The following is a 17712-nucleotide window of genomic DNA, read 5'->3' on the forward strand; positions in this document are numbered from 1 at the left end:
ATAGGTATCCAAACTTGATTTCCAGGATCGTTTTGTCTATTCCTGCGTTCCTCGGTGATGCGGCCGTTGAAACCAATCCAAAGTCTAATAATAGGGTCCATACACTACCCTCGTACAAATACACGTGCAATAGCACAGGGACCTTTATGGCGTCCCTGCTAGCCCATCTGTACCAACCGCCTCCTTCCAGAGCCCGTCGAAATCCACCCCGTTGGACTTGAACATGTCCCGAATCTTCTGCGCTGCCGCAACCTGCTTCTCCGGCGTGAAGCCGCCGGGCTGCGTGGTCTCGAACTGGATCATCTCCACCCACCTAAAGAACAGATCCTCCTTCCCAAGCTTGGCGAGGGCGTCCCGGAAAGCCATCACCTGGCGCCGCCTCTCTTCCTGCTCCGCACTCACGCCGTTGCCCAGGTCCACAGTCACCCAGCCGAACTTGGCGTGGTGCAGCAGCACCACCGTGCCGAACGCCTCGAGCGAGATCTCGCCCTTATCCGCCAGCCGCGTCGCATCCACCATGCCCTTCCAGTCCAGATCCCACGCCCCGTCCATGGTCAGGTACCCCGTCTTCTGCTGCATGAACATGGGCGCCGTCGCCGCCCTGACGCGCGCCATGATCGCCTCCCTTCCGTCGCGCGCCTCCTTCGAGTCGGGATCGAACAGGTCCACCCCTTTCTCCCTCAGCACGCCGTCCCAGCTGTCCCTGCTGCGCCGCACGTACACCTCCCTCCCGCGGAACCCGACTGCCCACCGCCAGGCGATGGGACTGCCCCGGCCGGTGGTGCCGACGAAGAACTCGTACGGCCACGGCCAGACGAAGACGGCCAGGACGAAGTCGAGCAGGAAGGTGGCGGCGCGCCGGACGACGACGCGCGCCAGCTCGCCGTACGCCAGGTCGGCCGCGCGCACCGTCGTCTCGTTGGCCTGCCCGAGCGTCGACAGCAGCAGCGCGAGGTACCACGGCCCCACGCTGGCGACGCGCCAGGCGAAGAGCGCGATCACGGCCAGGTTGATCGCGATGGGCACCAGGAAGAGGTTGCGCTTGAAGGACGCCGGCCGCGGGTCGACGTGCGCGATGTAGACGTGGCCCGGCGGGAGGGTCGCGGTGAAGGGCTGGAGGGCCGCAGGGGCCGGTTTGAAGGGGTACGGTGGTGCGGAAGAGGTGCCGTTGCTGTTCTTGCTGTTGCTTGATTTGGCAGAGGAAGAGAGGAGGGCTTTGCCTCTGGATGTTTTTGTTGGTGGCATGGCGATGATGTACCAAGTATTTGATTGATGTTTTTGACGCTGGAAATTGTTTGAAAAGTTTCGACGAATGTGACAATTTCTCGCGCTTGTGATCGGGTGATTGACGGATGATGGATCTTGAATATTATAAATACTAGAATATAATGGTTTGAAGTGCAATTTGGGCCGGGTTGAACTGTAGGGAAAGGTGCTGATGCAGAAGAGTCGTTGGAGTGAGCTTCGTCTACAGTGACGATGGTTATGTGTTAAGCTTCAGCGGCGTGCCGACACGAGTTGCGAAAAGGGGAAAGATTCTGAGCACCACCCTAACCCTTGATCGCTGTCTCCAAGTTAGCAGCTAACGTGTACGGAGTACCTTGTACATTACATACCAAAAGTATATACCATATAATCCGTACTCCGTATCTCATCTCGGGAATATCCAGCTCCTTTCAAACAACACCCTGGGGCTTGCTCTGTAGTTCGATGACCGTGGTACGGACATTGTGTTTTCTTGCCGACTTCGTCCCCATGGTATACAGCTTAAGCATTCCCACCATCCGGAGGTATGGTACCTACCTAAAGTGTCTAGAGTACCTCGGTATGTAAATGTGGGGCACATACACCCCTGCAAATGCGCCAGGGACAATCACTGGCCGAATTTTTGGTGTTGAAGACGAGCGACAGCCTAAGGAAAGTTGCTCGCCCATTCTTTTCCCGGAGAGCGCCATGCCCCGCCAGACTCAACGATGATGCGACGTGGACTATGGCAGCAAGTACGTGCCAGATCTCTGTTATTATGGCGGATTGGAGCGAAAAACTAATGTTCTTTTGCAGAAGCAGAGGCAACCCTCTGCGTGCTTGCTCTGCCGCTTCAGCTACAGCCATGGGCCCTATGCTCGCACCGCGCCTCTCCCGACTTCGAATTACAATTACAATGATAGGGTGATTGACGACAAACCAATCTCGGCGGCTCCATCACCCGCTCTTGCACGTTTGACGAGATGCTACTCCGTGGCAGCGGATACGAGGAAGACCGGTGGGCTCGCCAGCGCGGCAAGCCCACGGAGACCGGTTGGGTTAAAGCCGTTGTCAGCCTTGAGTGATGGGAACATTTCCCAGAGGTTCTTCACGACGAGCGGCTTGCCCAGCTGGGCAACGCTGCCGGTACAACCGGCCACAAGCAACGACGGCTTACTGCCGCACGAACGCGCCGCACGGGAAAGGGCCATGGGTCGAGTAAAGCCAGCTCCAGCCCCGCCAGCCGAGACCACGAACCCTACTCCTAATAATGATGGACTACTTCCCCACGAGCGAGTCGCCAGAGAAAAGGCTTTGGGTCGGACACGGCCGCCTCCTCCCCAGCCCTCAGCAGCGGAGGATGCTCGCCCCGCCACAGGTAACAACAAGCTGCTTCCTCATGAACGAGCTGCAAGGCAGAGGGTCACGGGCCGGGCGCGGCCACCTCCGTCACAGCGCGCTTCAAAGGATGACGCGAGGTCGGCTGCTAGCAGTAGCTCGCCCCTTCCACAGAATCGAGCCGCCAGGGAGAAGGTTGCGGGCCGCACTCAGTCACCTAGAACCCAACCGACAGGCGATGTACCACTGGGCAGTGTCAGCAAAGATAGCCCGCGAGAAACAAGTATCGGTGAGGGCGAACAACAGCATCAGGAAAAACCACTGCCGTCACAAACTCGATCCGCTCCAGCACCTAAGAACTCTGGGATATCTTGGGCATCCGCTGCACCGTCATGGTCGGCGCCGGCTCTACAGCCTGCTGCGAGTGATTCGGGTGCGGGACAATCGGCACGACCGGCAGACTCCATGGCATATCTACTTCCACACGAACGGGCAGCGAGAGACAGGGCCACGTCTGCTCGCAAGCAGGCAGATTCGCCAAACTCACCGCCGCAACCTGAGCATCCGACACCGCCTAGCAGCCCCATTCCCGAAGATAAGATGTCACAAGAGTACCTTGCTCTCCAAAGCCGCCGGCGGCGACCGTTTGGGGGTACGGGCGCGCCTAAGGATGCCCGAGAGAGTGAAGACTCCGATCCTTTCGTGCCCACCACGCAAGAGCCGCGCAGCAAGATACCTCGTTATGACCTTCCTCGGCCTAGCAGTCTGACCCAGACCCCGGCAGACCAGGATGACTGGAAGAAGTTGACTCGAAGGGAACGTAATCTGCCCCCGGGTCTTAACATGGCACTTCCCTCCTCAGCACTCAATCCCGCCTCCAACGGACTGGGCAAAGATTCGCAAAGAAGTGCTTCGAACTCTGCTGCGGACCCGTTCAGCTCGCTGCAGCAAACTGCTCCTAGCCAGTCTACGCAACCGAAGACCAGTCGCGATTCAGGATTTGACCAATTCAATGTGCTGGAAGCAAAATCTGAGGAGCTGAGTAAGTCGCAGAAGAAACGACAGGCAACGGAGAACAGTGATACTTGGGCTTGGGCCGAGGAGTATACGGAGGAAGCAAGGCAAGCAAAGGCCCAGCGTATCGCGCGCGAGCTGCGTCAGGAAACAGAACAGGCCTCGGAGGAAACCAGTCCAGATACCGCAACGCCTACTGCTCGTGTCGAGCGGGATGACCGACATGGACGAGCCGATAAGCAGGAGCGACGGGAGAAGCCGAAGAAGCCCAAGAATCGACGAAGGCAGGAAGAAGAAGAAGACGATTGGGATGAAGACTACTATGAGGAAAGGCGTCGGAAGAAGGCCGAAAAGGCAGAGAGGGAAAGGCAGAGGAAGGCTGCCCTTGAGGCGGCCGGCCCGACGCCCATCTTCCTCCCTGAGTTCATCAGCGTCTCTAACCTGGCCATTGCCCTGGGCCAGAAAGTCGACGTTTTTGTGAGGCAGTTGGAGGAGCTCGGCTTTGAGGAAGTGAGCAAGGACAACATCCTTACGGGCGAGACGGCTGCCTTGGTGGCGCAGGAATACGGCTTCGAGCCCACCGTTGATTCCGGTGAAGACGAAGACCTCAAGCCCGCTCCTGTTCCAGAGGACCCCTCCTCGTTGCCGCTCCGGCCGCCCGTCGTCACCATCATGGGACATGTCGATCATGGCAAGACCACACTGCTGGACTACCTGCGCAAGTCGTCCATCGTGTCTCAGGAGCACGGCGGCATCACTCAGCACATTGGTGCCTTCTCGGTAACCTTGTCCTCTGGAAAGCAGATCACGTTCCTTGACACCCCTGGCCATGCCGCCTTCCTGTCGATGCGCCAGCGTGGCGCCAACGTGACTGACATGGTCGTTCTAGTCGTGGCCGCCGACGACAGCGTCATGCCTCAAACTCTTGAAGCCTTGAAGCACGCCCGCGCCGCGAAAGTGCCTATCATCGTCGCCATCAACAAGATAGACAAGCCCGAAGCCAACATCGACCGGGTGAAATCAGATCTTGCCGCCAATGGCGTCGAGATCGAGGATTACGGCGGCGATGTTCAAGTCGTCTGCGTCAGCGGCAAGACTGGCCAGGGCATGGAAGACTTGGAAGAGAACATTATCTTGCTCTCGGAGATGCTCGACATCCGCGCCGATCCAGGTGGCATGGCCGAGGGCTGGGTGCTCGAATCGACCATCAAGCCAATTGGGCGCGTCGCCACCGTCCTCATCAAGCGTGGCACGCTCCGCCCCGGCGATTTCATCGTCGCTGGGCGCGTCCACGCCAAGGTCCGCTCGCTCCGCAACGAAGCTGGCGTTGAAGTTCGCGAGGCACCTCCTGGCACGGCGGTCGAAGTTCTCGGCTGGAAAGAGCCCCCAGACGCAGGTGATCAGGTCCTCCAGGCCCCTGACGAGGCCAAAGCGAAAGCGGCAGTCCGTTACCGTCAGGAACTCAAGGAGCGCTCCGAGGTTATTGCGCAAATGGCGCAACAAGAAGCCGACCGCCGCGAGCGGGAGCGCGAGCGAGAACGCGAAAAAGCCCTTGCCGAGGCTGCTGACCCCCGCAAGAACAAACGACAACAGGCGACACCGGCCGAGGCCCTCGACAAAGATGAACAAGACCCAGCCGACAAGACTCAGTACGTCACTTTTATCGTCAAGGGCGACGTGCACGGCTCAGTAGAAGCCGTCACGGCGGCGCTGCTGGAGCAGGGCAATAACGAGATCCGCGCAAAGGTGTTGGTCTCGGGACCCGGGCAGATCACCGAGTCGGACGTTGAGCACGCAGCCATATCCAAGAGCACTATCGTCAACTTTAACAATACCATCCCGAACCACATCAAGCGGATGGCTCACGATGCTGGCGTCAAGATTCTCGACCACAACGTCATTTACCATCTGATCGAGGAGGTGAAGGAGCGGCTTGCGGATGCGCTGCCGCCGCTGATCATCAAGAAGGTGGTTGGTGAAGCAGATGTGCTACAGGTGTTCCCAATCAACATTAAGAGAAGGATATACAAGAATATTGCCGGGTGTAGAATTGGGAATGGCTATGTCAAGAAGGGCAGCAAAGCCAGGGTGATCAGAAACGGGGAACAGATCTTTGAGGGTAAGCCCAAGTCCTTGACGGAACCGGCGCCGTTGTCGAGGCCAAGATTGACTGACATTTGAAACAGGTGTCATTGAGACGCTCAAGCACGTCAAAAAGGATGTGACGGAAATGAGGAAAGGCAGTGAATGCGGCATGTCGTTTGCCGATTGGGACGAGCTTAAGGAGGGCGACCGCATCCAGATCATTGAAGAGACTACGGAGAAGCGGAAGCTGTAGGATTGGGGGTGTATATGTCTTGGAACTGTACAAGTACTGTAGATACTTTTTTGGACGACGAGGGGAGGATAGATCTAGGACACCATTACATTCATGCCTGGGGAATGATTTAGACGGCGTAGACGGCTGGACCGGGGAGGGAAAAAAACAAACTGCTCCTGTACAATATCCTGTGTAATATGTACTTTATCGAGTTCTCCCCACCAACACCTGGAGAGGAGCTGTCCTTCACAGATGTCAGCCAATCTACGCTGGCTCACCATCTTGACGGCGCAGATACCCCGCCAGACGAAAAAGTCCTGGTTGTCGTCGTGATGCGCGCCCTCTCCTTTTCCAGCTTGACGAGGCCTATTCGGTCTGTCACGGGCGTGGCGTTGATGATGTTGTCAAACTCGTCATTATCCGACCCGTTGTCCGAGTCCGGCTCGGCGTCTGAGTCCGGCTTGTATTGTTGCGGTGGCCGCGGCACCGTCTGGAGAGACTTCTTCTCGTCCGGTTCGGGGTTGGCGAACGGCTTGGAAGCGAGGATCTTGCGCCGGATGGCTTCCATCTCGGCATCGTCGTCCTCTTCTCCGCTCTCGGAGGGGAGGGCGAAGCGGTCCTTTTCTCCAGTTTGCGCACTTTGCGTCTTGGGTGGTGGTTTGGCGCCGAGATAGATCCCATCTACGCTCTCGTCATCAGCACCGTCGCCTTTCCCACCGCCTCCGCCTTCGTCTTCATCTTCATCCCCGGAGCTCTCTTCATCTTCGTCCTCGTCATCCGAGTCGACCGGCATCCTCCTGTTGACGTTCCCGCCAGCCCAAAGGTCATCCGGATCTCCCTCTTCCCGGCTCTCGGTGTACTCCCGATCCAGCCGGTCCATCCATTCCTGCTCCACCTGTTTCACCCCGGCCTCGTCCTCGCAGGCGGCGTACTTCTTCAGCAGGCTCGAGTTGATCTCCAGGAACGCGGAGCCGTACGAGAAGGGCGCCAGGACCTGCTCGGCCCAGTCCGGGTGGCCACAGATGGCAAACGCGGCGGCCAGGGCCTCGACGCAGTTCAGCCGCCAGGGCTTACCGTAGTTGACCGTGTTGGCGGCGACCAGGTACGGCAGCAGGCGCTCGCACCGGCCGCCCACCTTGGCCCACTGGACCTCCTTCGTGCGCGCCCACGAGCACTCGACCACGGCGGCGCCGTACTGGTCCAGCAGGGGCCGGTCGGCGGGCGAGAGCGTGCGCTTGCCGTTGGGCGTGATGACGACGCCCGAGTGCCGCTGGCCCAGGTGCAGCTCGCGCATCAGGCCCAGCTTCATGAGACGCTTGCCCGAGCACCGCTTGGGGTCGCAGTGGCCCAGGTCCCAGCAGGCGGCCTTGAAGGCGGGTCGGGAGGAGGTGGTTGGAAAGGAGGAGGAGGAGGAGGAGGAGCCATTGTTGTCGGCCGAGGCACTGCCGGCGCCCTGCTTTTCGGACTCGATGATCTGGCGGGCGCTTCGAGGGCCGCCGCGGCCGCGGCCGTGGTGTTTGCCGCGCGATGAGAAGTTATCCTTCTTATGGCGAACCATGATAAGCGGCGGTGCTGGTGGATTGGGTGTCGTAATGTTTGGATGATTTGGGATGGGAGATACACCCGACCAGTCGAGCCTTGGGGATTTTTTTTTCTTTTTTGAAAGGTCGATTAAAGTAGTTCTTGGTTCACGGTCCGTTATTTTGTTGTTGTAAAAAAGTGACCCTTTCATATGGACTCAAGCGCAGATTACTCTTGCCCCACGAGAAGCTAACCTCGAAATGGTAGGGCTCACCATTTTCACTGCAAGCAGCACGGACCTTAGTACGGAGTACTTAACGAAACTACGGAGTAGTTAACTAATTCCAGAGAGAGTACGGATTACGGATCCGTACAGATTACGGAGTGAAGTGCTGGACCCCGCCCCCCACTTACGCAAACCGCTTGCGTTCGTTGCTCTCGCAAGCCCCACACAAGCAGCCCGGCAGGGATCTACGGCGGCTCCCCTGGGATTAGTTATTCGGGCAACGGGGCTCTCTCTCTCTTGTGTTGCATGTTGCATCAACCGCATCGATCCGATCAACAAAGTGCCCAAGCCCCGACGGAGTGCCACGACAGTTACGTGCGCGCAGTCCTGCGAGCTTATGTGGTTGTATCGTCTCCGAATGTCGGCAGCGACTTGACAGCTTGGCTTTCTCGCATTCACTCGCACTCGACACGGGCCATCGTGCTTCGCGAGACGGAGCGCGAAGGGAGCGGCATACCCAGTCTTTCATCGGAATGGAGGCTGCTTCGGCGCGGTACGCCGCTAGAGATCGTCGTTGGGGGGACATGGGCGGTGCTCCGGCACAGTCACAGCTCCAGCGGTTCATCCAGGCCGCTTGCAGCCCCGAGAACTACGAACCGAACCTCGCGCTGAACCTCGAGATCGCCGACCTCATCAATGCCAAGAAGGGTTCGGCCCCGCGCGAGGCCGCCATCGCGATCGTCAACTACATCAACCACCGCAACCCCAATGTCTCTTTGCTCGCCCTCAACCTGCTCGACATCTGCGTCAAGAACTGCGGCTACCCCTTCCACCTGCAAATCAGCACCAAGGAGTTTCTCAACGAGCTGGTGCGCCGCTTCCCCGAACGGCCCCCGGTCCGCCCCTCGCGCGTCCAGCTCAAGATCCTCGAGGCCATTGAAGAATGGCGCCGCACAATATGCGAGACGAGCCGGTACAAGGAGGACCTGGGCTTCATCCGAGACATGCACCGCCTGCTCAGCTACAAGGGCTACACCTTCCCGGAGATTAGGAGAGAGGATGCTGCGGTGCTGAATCCCAGCGATGTAGGTGGCGGTGCTCGACCCGGTTGCCGCGCATCGTGCTGACCATTGTGCAGAACCTGAAATCGGCGGAGGAGATGGAGGAGGAGGAGCGCGAGGCGCAGTCGGCGAAGCTGCAAGAGCTCATCCGGAGAGGCACGCCCGAGGACCTGCGGCAGGCAAACCAGTTGATGAAGGTGATGGCCGGGTATGACACCAGGTCAAAGGTCGACTACCGCGCCAAGGCTGCCGAGGAGGTCGCAAAGATTCAGCAGAAAGCTAGGTTACTAGAGGAGAGGCTAGAGGCCTTCAAGCCCGGCGACAAGATCGTGGACGGTGATGTCTTCTCGGAGCTCGCGTCAGCTCTCGCGAGCGCCCAGCCCAAGATCCAGAAGATGTGCGAGGAAGAGTCCGACGACCATGAAGCGGTCGCCAAGCTGCTCGAGATCAACGACAGCATACACCGAACAGTGGAGCGGTACAAGTTGCTCAAGAAGGGAGATATCCAGGGAGCGCAGCACCTGGCTAAGGGCGCCCCGACCTCGACAAGCGGCGGAAAGAGTGCGGCAAATGAGCTCTCCTTGATTGATCTTGACGAGGGGGATGCGGATGCGAACGGCGGCGCAGCTGCTTCCCAAGCGACCCAGAAACCGACCGGGGTCGAGGACGACCTGCTCGGGCTGTCAATCAATGACACGAGTAGTTATGGCCAAGCAGGCGGAATTGCCCTGGGCTTCGGTGCCAATACTAGTATGCTGTCCACCTCGCAGTCATTTCCTTTTTCTTCGTGTGCCATAGCTAACCGCTTTTATAGATGTTCCTGGCCCGGCCTTGCTCTCGTCGGTCACACAAGGCAACAGCGCGAGGGGGCAACTCCCGACATCCTCACCGTCGCCTGTTCCCTTTTCAAACTACTCCTCCTTCACCTCCGCACCAGGATCCCAGTCGGGCACCCCTCACCCACCCCAGAGGTCGGCCTTCCCGCCACCAAGCCAGTCTACAGCGACGACAGATCCGTTTGCGGCCCTCTCGTCGCTGTCCCCTCAGCCATCCGCTCCTGCTCCGGCGGCGGCCGCGGCGAACGACGATGACGAATGGAACTTCTCCTCAGCGCTGCCTCCAGAGACGCCACAGGCACCGAAAGAACATACGGCGGTGGTCAGCAACACGAGCTTGAAGCTCGACATGGTCGCGAACCGGACCGTTGACACCGACCCGTCGATCAGCCTGCTGTTTGCATTTACAAACAATACGGCGCGGCAGGTTACGGAGCTTCATTTTCAGTTGGCAGTGACAAAGGTACGCGCGCCACTTTGGAATCCCCGCGTCATCACCAACGCTCCCGAGCTAACAGATCACAACAGGGCTACGAGTTGTTGCTGGACCCGCAGAGCGGGAGGACACTGGCACCCAAACAAAGCCGAGGCATCACGCAGTCCATCAAAGTGCGCCATGCCGGCAACCCATTTCAAAAGGTCGAGTCCATTAAGCTCAGGTGGCGGGTGTCATACAAGGTCGGGGGTGAGCTGAAGCAGGAGATGGGAGAGATTCCAGAGTTTACTGTCGCATAGGAGCCGGTGGTTCTAAACGAAGTCGCCAAAGTGAAGTACCTAGGGTGTATGTCATTCGATAGCGTTTTGCACCATGCGAGAGCGGGGAACGTGGTATATCTTGTCATCCCGGCCAAGTTCAGAGCAGTTCAAAAAGCTGGGGGAGACGAAGGGAGAGGGGAGGGGTGGAGGAGGGGGAGGGTGCCTCTTCGAGACCACTGGTACTGATTGAAGCTGAAGTGCATTTATCTGCCAATGCTCTTCCAGAAAAAATCGATGAGAATGCCCAAACCATGCTGCTCAGCGATGTGATGCTGCCGACTATCAATCCCATGCCCATCCGTCCGCTATGCATTGTATTCTACGTTACATGTATGTACATCCCACTATTACTCCCTCCAAAAAAGCTAAACTAAACAAGAAAGAAAAGAGAAGACCCGCTCTAGTCGCTTTCGACCATACATTAAAAAATACTTGTCCATGCCAATCTGAAGTCGTGAACCAGACCCGGACACACATTAACCTTAGAAAAACCTTTCCTCCTCGGCCTTGTTCAGGCTGTTAACACCACCACCGCCGCCGCCGCCGCCACTTCGAATACCAAGGACCGGCACCAGATCCACTCAGGCCCGACGCGTCCTAACATATCTTAGTGTTGGGCGGAGCCAAAACGGGCGACCCGAACTCGACCACGGTCCCGTCGTCCATCCTGATGCCGCCCGCCGCCGCCGGCGCGGCCTGCACCATGTCCTCGCCGCCCGCGGCGCACAGACCGCCGGCGCCCGGATAGCCCTCTCCGATCGCGGCGCTGGTGTCGGCCCCGGCGGGCGGCACGGCCCACTCGGCCAGCGGGTGATGCTGGTGCTGGTGCTGGTGCTGGTGATGTCTCGAGTGGTACTGCTGCGGGGGCGGCGTGCCGAACCCCCTTGCGGCCGGGGCGCGGGCCTGGCTGTGGCCGCGGCTGTGGCTGCGGGCCCGGCCGGTCGACGACGATGGCAAGGACGAGGACGACGAGGGGGTGGGGGAGGAGGACGTGAGAGGAGGAGGGGGAGCACCAGCACCAGCAGTACGGAGAATAGGCCAGGAGGAGAGCGCCTGATCGTCGAAGGAGGCCTCCAGCAGCCCGGCACCGGGCGAACCCGGCGGCGAGTGCGAGTGCGCCCTTCTGCTGCGGCCCCCCTTGGCCTTGCCGCCCCCGCCGCCCGCCCTCGCACCCCGGATAGGCAGGAAGCGCGTGCCCCTGCTGCTGGGCCGCCAGCGCGAGCCTTTGCTCTCCTTCCCCGTCCTGCTGCTGGCGGCGCTGCTGCTCGCCGCCGCCGGTGAGCTCTTGGTACTCATGGCAGGGGAGGTCCCGGCGCGATTTTGAAACTGGTAACGGTGCTGCTCCCACCGGTGGTAGGAGGTGTCGATGTCGGAGAAAGCCGTGTCCATTCTGGGCGAGGGCTCCGTCTCGGTGAAGGAGGGCGGGCGCTGTTGGCCGGTGTACGCAAAGCGCGAGGAGCGCGACACCGGAGACTGGATTGCTGCTGCCGCCGCGGGAATGTGGACGCCAATGCCGAGGTTGGACTGCTGCGAGCCGTCGCGCGACATGGGCTGGGAGGAGTATCCCGTGGGCGAGCCGCCGCCGTTTCCGCGAAGGAGAACCTGAGGGCGAGCGTTGAGCTGCTGGTGCTGACTCGGGAGAATGCTCGGGTATGAGAGAGACATCGGGTCCGCACTGCTGGACCATTCGACGCCGGCCGAAGTGACCGGTGTGCCGTCGGGGGGATAGACAACGGTATCCCAGCGGCGGACGACGAGGGGGACGCCCGGTTCCGGTCGTGCGAGAAGATCGGCTGTGGGGATGCCGGAGAAAGACGGCGGCGGGAAGGGAGAGGCAGTCCCTGCCGGACTCGAATTGACCGAACGGCTGCCATGGAAGATGGCTGTCGGGGGAATTATGTCTTCTTCTTCGGGCGGAACCTCGGGGTGCTGGGGCTGCTGTTGCTGCTGTTGCTTCTGAGACTGAGGCCCTTTCTCGGTTCGTTTGTTTGAGGGAAGGACTGTCTTCTTGAGCAACTTGAGGGTTGCCTCGGTCCAGCTCCTGGGCGACGACGACGATGACGACGAGGTCCGCTTGCTGCCGCCTGAGAAGTCCTTGGGCGGAACTTGCGCGACCTCAGAATCGGATGCCTTCTGAGCCTGCGGCAACGACCAACTGTTCCTTCCCAAGAGTGTATTGGGTCGGGACATTGTCTGAGAGCTGAAGCTTCGTCTCTGCTTGGGCGACGGGGGTGCTCCCTTCTTGATCTCGTTCAGCTTCATCTCCGCTTCGCTCTGGTTTGTCAAGCGAGCCCTCGACGGTGGACTCGAAGCATCCCTCGTGCCCGAGATGGAGCCGAGGGCGACCTCCCAGCTGAGCCCGACCCGGGGATCGCTAATGGTCTTGTCTCTCCATGAACCGGCACGGTCATGATACCGCCGGGCTTCCTGGCGCGTAATGACCCTGTCGTGCGGGATGGCGTCTCTCCAGTCATCGAAGGACGAGCCCGGGTGATGGGCATCGTGGGGATCGGGCGGAAGCGGAACGACTTCGTCGGTTGCGCCAACATGCACCTGCGTCCCAGCCACAGACAGAACGACGGTGTCATGGTCATCATCCTCATACATCTCGGGCACCATCGGCATCCGTGGCGTGGTCGGGTACGGAGCGACAAGCTGGGCCTCCTGCTCGAGCAGCTCCACCACCGGGGACTGGACCAGGCTGCTATCTCCAGACGCCATGCCGCTGAGCTGACTGCCGTGAGACTGCATCGTTGCGACGTCGGACTGCGAGGAGGCGCTGATCCGGTCAAAGACGGATGCCGGGTACTCCTCCGCGGAGCCGTCCACGATGTTCTTTTGGATAGCATGCGACAAGTCGTCAATCTGCCCCTGGATTTTTTTCAGTCGCTCTTCCAGGGGCGGCCGGGCCACTGAGAGCTTTGGGTATCGCTTCTCGAACCGGTTCAGGTTCTTCAGCAGCTTTTCGCCGTGGATGCAGAACCGGCGATAGTCATCCGGGAGGCCAACCCGAGGGTCCTCCTGGATCCTCCTGTCCGCTTCGTCATACGACCTCGCCCACACGGCCACTGCCCGCTCCAGCCAGAAAGGAATCTGGCGCTGCTCGTACAGCGAGTCAATAAAGAAAGCTTGGACAACGCTGTGGATGCGTAGCAGGTCGAGATAGTCCGCATGTCTGTCAAAGCTGCGCTTGGAGCTGCGCGAGCTCGTAGGCGAGATATCATCGCTCTCGGACCGCTCGATAAGGGCGAAAGCAATGAGGACCTTGAGGGTGTTGTTGAGACTTGCTTTTCGGTGCATGGCGTCGAGAGTCTTGACGGGAGTCACCTTATCGAGAGCGGAGAGTCCTGCAAGTCGTTAGCCCCATCCCAGTTCACCAACCCTCCCCCCCCCCCCCCCCCCCCCCCCCCCTTTTTTTTTTTTTTTTAAAAAAAAAGCATCGAGCGAGACCAAGGGGGTTCGTACCTAGCGCAAGCATCTCGACCGGGATGTGCTGGTCAAAGAAGACCAACAACGACATCAAGTTCAGCGCCGCATATTCGCCCCGGTTTTCCAGCTGCTCGCGCACCGCTTTGTAAGCCGGCAGGTCTCCCGCCTTGGGCCGGCTCCGATACGACCTCAGGTACCTCGCCAGCGGCTCCCTGGTAGCCTTGAGATGCTGCGCAGCCACGTGGATCATCAGCGGCAGCCTGCCCATCAAGCCGACAAGCTCCAGCGCCATGGCCCGGTCCTCGGCACTCCAGGGCTGCTTTCTCTCCAGTTCCAGCAACAACAGATCCTGCGCTTGCTGCGCCGTCAGCAGCCCCAGCTCCATGACCTGCGGGTTATCGAACCGCGGATCTCCCGTCACAGCCCGCTCCGTCGACGTGTAGATCAGGCTGGTGTTCCTCGCGTCCGGTATGAACTCGTGCAGGCCCGGCGTATCGAACTGCACGCCATCAAACACCATTAGCCAGTCCGACTGCGAATTCAGCCACCGCTTCACGATCTGCACAATCTTCTTCGGATCCCGCAGCTCGTCTACGTCCTTCCGGTCGACCAGGCCCCTCAGCGCCTCGTTCCGCGCGATGCGCCAGAACCAATACTCGAGCTCTTGGCGCGAATCGGCGCGCACCCAGTACACGCCGCCGGGGTAATCGCTCCGGTGTTGAAAGACATATTGCCGCGCGAGGTGCGTCTTGCCGCCGCCTGGGAGACACTGGATCAACACGGCCGAGGTGCCCTCGGAGCGCCGCTTGCGGTCCATGAGCATCTCGTGCAGCCCGCGGAGCTCGTCCTCGCGGCCGACAAAATACGAATTGGGCCGGAAGGTTTCCGGGTGGATAAACAGCGGTTCGTAGTCGGGTTCCGGAAGGCCGCCCGGAGCGTCGGGTATGTCAGGGAGGAGCTTGGGGGAGTGAGACGATGGCCGGAGCGGGGACGGAGCTTCTTTGGTGGCTTCGGTGAGGAGGGGCGCCGAGACAGAGCGCCCTTCGTCAAGAGGAGGCGGCTGCTGGAGATGAGAAGAAACCGTTTCATTACCACCATGGGCTGCATATAACCATACAAGTCAGTCCAGGTTCCTCTCCGACCTCAAACAACTATCTCAAGTTGTGCGTCGTTCCTTGTGGTGCGACTCCTGTTCGACACCAGAGCACACGTACAACCTGCCCTCGAGAGGGAGATTGTGGCAGGCCACCCCCGCTCCCCCCTTTCTCGCGCATGTAGGGGATGGTGACTTACCTATTGTTTGCGGGCGGTCGACAGGAACAAGGGCAGGACTATGCTGTAACAAGGGTCGGTTAAAGATGCGGGAGGGATGTATCCAATGCCCCGAGAAAGGACTTACATACTGACGAGAACGCTCAAAGTTCTCTAGGTTCGCCCTCACACGACGCTGGTCCTCTTCAACCTCCCAACGGATCGGAATGACGTTTGGGGCGTCGGCGACCCATTCCCGGATCGCCGTGGAGACGGTGCGGTAGCCGGGCGCATTTTCGCTGTCAAACTTGCACATGCGGGAATGCGTGGCCTCGATGCCGTAGTACGTGACACCGACGAGCTGGGGGCTCGCAGACGAAGCATCTACTACCAGCATTCTGGGAACGTCAGCACTTGGACAGAATATATGAAGCGAGTAGGACCAATGCTCGCCGTGACACCGCCATAACGGACAAGACTCACTTTGACCCCTTAATATCTGTCTTCTGATTCTCATGCGCCATATGGATCTTGAACTTTTGGTAGATGTCCAGGAAGTGGTTCGATATTTCCTGCAGCGTCTCGTTGTCCTTCTTCAGCGACTTGAGCAGCACCGACTCGGTGTCAAATATCTTCCTCGGGACGACGGCGTCAGCCATTCTTTGTATGATGCCGCCCCAAGTGGCCGCGTCCGATCCATTGTGCGGGGTGCCCAAGAAGATAATGCCAAAGGTCGAGACGTAGATGGACCGGAGGTCCTCCTGATTCGGATCCCGGACGTCGTTCGAGTACAGCAGCGCCCGCTTGGTGACGATTCCGCCGAGGCTGTGGGCCACCCAGATGATCGGGTTCCGCTCGGTCCCCACGCTCTTACGGTAGTGTGTGAGGGTGGCAACGAGGGTCTGGGCGTGATGGTGGATGAAGTTGTCGCTCGGGCTCTTTGCGTGTCGCTCCCAGAAGGCCCCATATACGTCGGCGTTGTACCCGTACACCAGCACGTTGGCATGCTGATCCCTCAAGGAGGCCGGGAGCAGGTCGGTGGGCCAGTAGACGCCGTTCGGGGCCGTCCATGTCTTATCCGGGGCCCCGTTGAGGCCGTGGACGAGAACAATGTCGGCCTTGGCTTGCGGGTGTTGGTAGACGGCGGTCAGTTCGAACCGGCTCGGGTGCTTGTTGATGGACGCCTGGCATAAGACATTAGTCGCCATATGCACGCCGTCGGGGGTGTTGGCACACTACGATACTTCGCAGACGGCGCGGCCCGCGCCTGCAGGAGCTAGGCAAACGCTGCCGGGTACATCTGCGAAGCAACTCGCGGCACTTGGTGCGAGGCCCGGAGCACACTTGCCATCCTGTATTAGCTGCCGGCGTCCTACTAGGCGAGACTAAATCTGCTGCAAACCATTCGTGGCGGTCTTGTCCCACACCCAACGAGGTGACAGCCGAACGCGTATAAGCTCACCGGGGGTTCTTGTGGCTATAAGGCGAGTCAACTCGTAATGTTGTCTGGTTGCTCAGCCACAGCTGACCAGGCGAAGCTAGGGAAAATAAGAACAGAAACAGGAGTGTCTCGGGAAGGTATTCGGGGGGGAGGCGTGCGACCCGAGCAGTCGTTCTCTAGAAGGCTTGATTAGCCCTTTTTCATGGGGTATAAGCGCCACCGCTTGCCCATCAGCGGACTGCGATCGGCATTTGCGCTCTGTTGAGACCTCTCGGCCAAGACAGCCGCAGCAGCACTCTACCAATGCAAAGACGCAGCCAGGCGTGGGCAGCCTCTTGATCACGCGGCGGCTCGGGAAGTGACCAACTGTGGGCAGCTGAGCGGCCCTCGGGGGCGTTCCTCCATCACGACGGAGGGGTAGCATCAAGCTGTCTCAAATAGCGTCGGGCACAGGATCTTTTGACGAACTGAACAAGAAAAGAACCAGGAAGCAAGGACGGTTTTTTTTTTTTTTTTTTTTTTTTTTTTTTTTTTTTTTTGAAATCGACTTCTGCGATCTCCCCGCGATCTCCCCGCGCATCGCTGGTTGCTGTCTCTCACGGAGCGGCGCGCTGCTGCAAGACGGAGGCGATGCATGCACTGTCCCCTCCAGCGCGCGAATAGGACGTCGCCATCCTTGGAGGGCGCGTCGGTTCGGTGTGCACCGAATGTGTCATCGCCCCCTGGCCGCCGCCTCGTGCGACCGCGCGGACGGGATTCCGGCCAAGACTGCCCTGCAAGGGTGCCAAAGAATGCGGCCACTAATGCTTCTGAGTGACCGACTAGCGTAAATGAGATGCGGCACATGGTGCCTGTGCCCCATCAACGAGCCTCACAAGGTTGACAAAAGGTTCTGAAACTCGGGACTTCGGCGTGATTCCAACGTCAAGCTGCCATTAGCGGAACTTTGGGTGTCTAGTAAACTGCTCCTCCGCATCTTTCGTCGTCCAGGAAAATGCTGGCCCAGGCTAGAAAATAGTGTCTCAGCCCAGTATACTCTCTGCCCAAGAACCAAACTGCAGGGTCACTTGGGCTTAATCTTCTCATCTTTCTTTGCCATGGCAAGGACAAGAGGTGTTCCATATACTACCAATCCGCATCTAGCCTCAGACAGAGTTGTGCAACCTATGACGACAAGGCAGGTTTCCCAAATGATCACCGAACCCAGGTCTCGGCCGTTTTCGGAGGATGTTTGGTCGAGATGCCACTCATCTCATCTCATCAATCCTGGAAGA

At 59.3% G+C, this 17712-nt stretch overlaps 5 protein-coding genes across 5 annotated transcripts; 2 read left to right on the top strand and 3 right to left on the bottom strand.

Moving 5' to 3' along the window:
- Nucleotides 1-144: 144 nt before the first annotated feature.
- Nucleotides 145-1245, bottom strand: P884DRAFT_202744 (uncharacterized protein; the record flags this gene model as incomplete). The annotated part of the gene is made up of 1 exon (XM_069438453.1): nt 145-1245. One exon carries the CDS (start codon nt 1243-1245, stop codon nt 145-147), a length of 1101 nt encoding a protein of 366 aa, XP_069296897.1.
- A 702-nt stretch (nt 1246-1947) lies between these two features.
- Nucleotides 1948-6072, top strand: P884DRAFT_225726 (uncharacterized protein). The gene is made up of 3 exons (XM_069439625.1): nt 1948-2000; nt 2062-5716; nt 5784-6072. Exons 1-3 carry the CDS (start codon nt 1974-1976, stop codon nt 5933-5935), a joined length of 3834 nt encoding a protein of 1277 aa, XP_069296898.1. The 5' UTR covers nt 1948-1973; the 3' UTR covers nt 5936-6072.
- P884DRAFT_260799 (uncharacterized protein) lies at nt 6073-7620 on the bottom strand. The gene has a single exon (XM_069441494.1). The coding sequence runs from the start codon at nt 7473-7475 to the stop codon at nt 6192-6194; it is 1284 nt and encodes a 427-aa protein (XP_069296899.1). The 5' UTR covers nt 7476-7620; the 3' UTR covers nt 6073-6191.
- A 290-nt stretch (nt 7621-7910) lies between these two features.
- On the top strand, nt 7911-10454 carry P884DRAFT_260800 (VHS domain-containing protein). The gene is made up of 4 exons (XM_069441495.1): nt 7911-8749; nt 8803-9475; nt 9540-10024; nt 10090-10454. Exons 1-4 carry the CDS (start codon nt 8198-8200, stop codon nt 10294-10296), a joined length of 1917 nt encoding a protein of 638 aa, XP_069296900.1. The 5' UTR covers nt 7911-8197; the 3' UTR covers nt 10297-10454.
- A 340-nt stretch (nt 10455-10794) lies between these two features.
- On the bottom strand, nt 10795-16348 carry P884DRAFT_309271 (uncharacterized protein; the record flags this gene model as incomplete). Its single annotated transcript, XM_069445164.1, has 6 exons — nt 10795-13664; nt 13783-14847; nt 15040-15082; nt 15146-15395; nt 15481-16181; nt 16310-16348. 6 exons carry the CDS (start codon nt 16346-16348, stop codon nt 10915-10917), a joined length of 4848 nt encoding a protein of 1615 aa, XP_069296901.1. The 3' UTR covers nt 10795-10914.
- Between the last annotated feature and the right edge of the window lie 1364 nt (nt 16349-17712).

Source organism: Thermothelomyces heterothallicus (genome assembly GCF_042370625.1).
Source record: "Thermothelomyces heterothallicus CBS 202.75 unplaced genomic scaffold P884_scaffold_14, whole genome shotgun sequence".
In the NCBI taxonomy this organism is placed as follows: domain Eukaryota; kingdom Fungi; phylum Ascomycota; class Sordariomycetes; order Sordariales; family Chaetomiaceae; genus Thermothelomyces; species Thermothelomyces heterothallicus.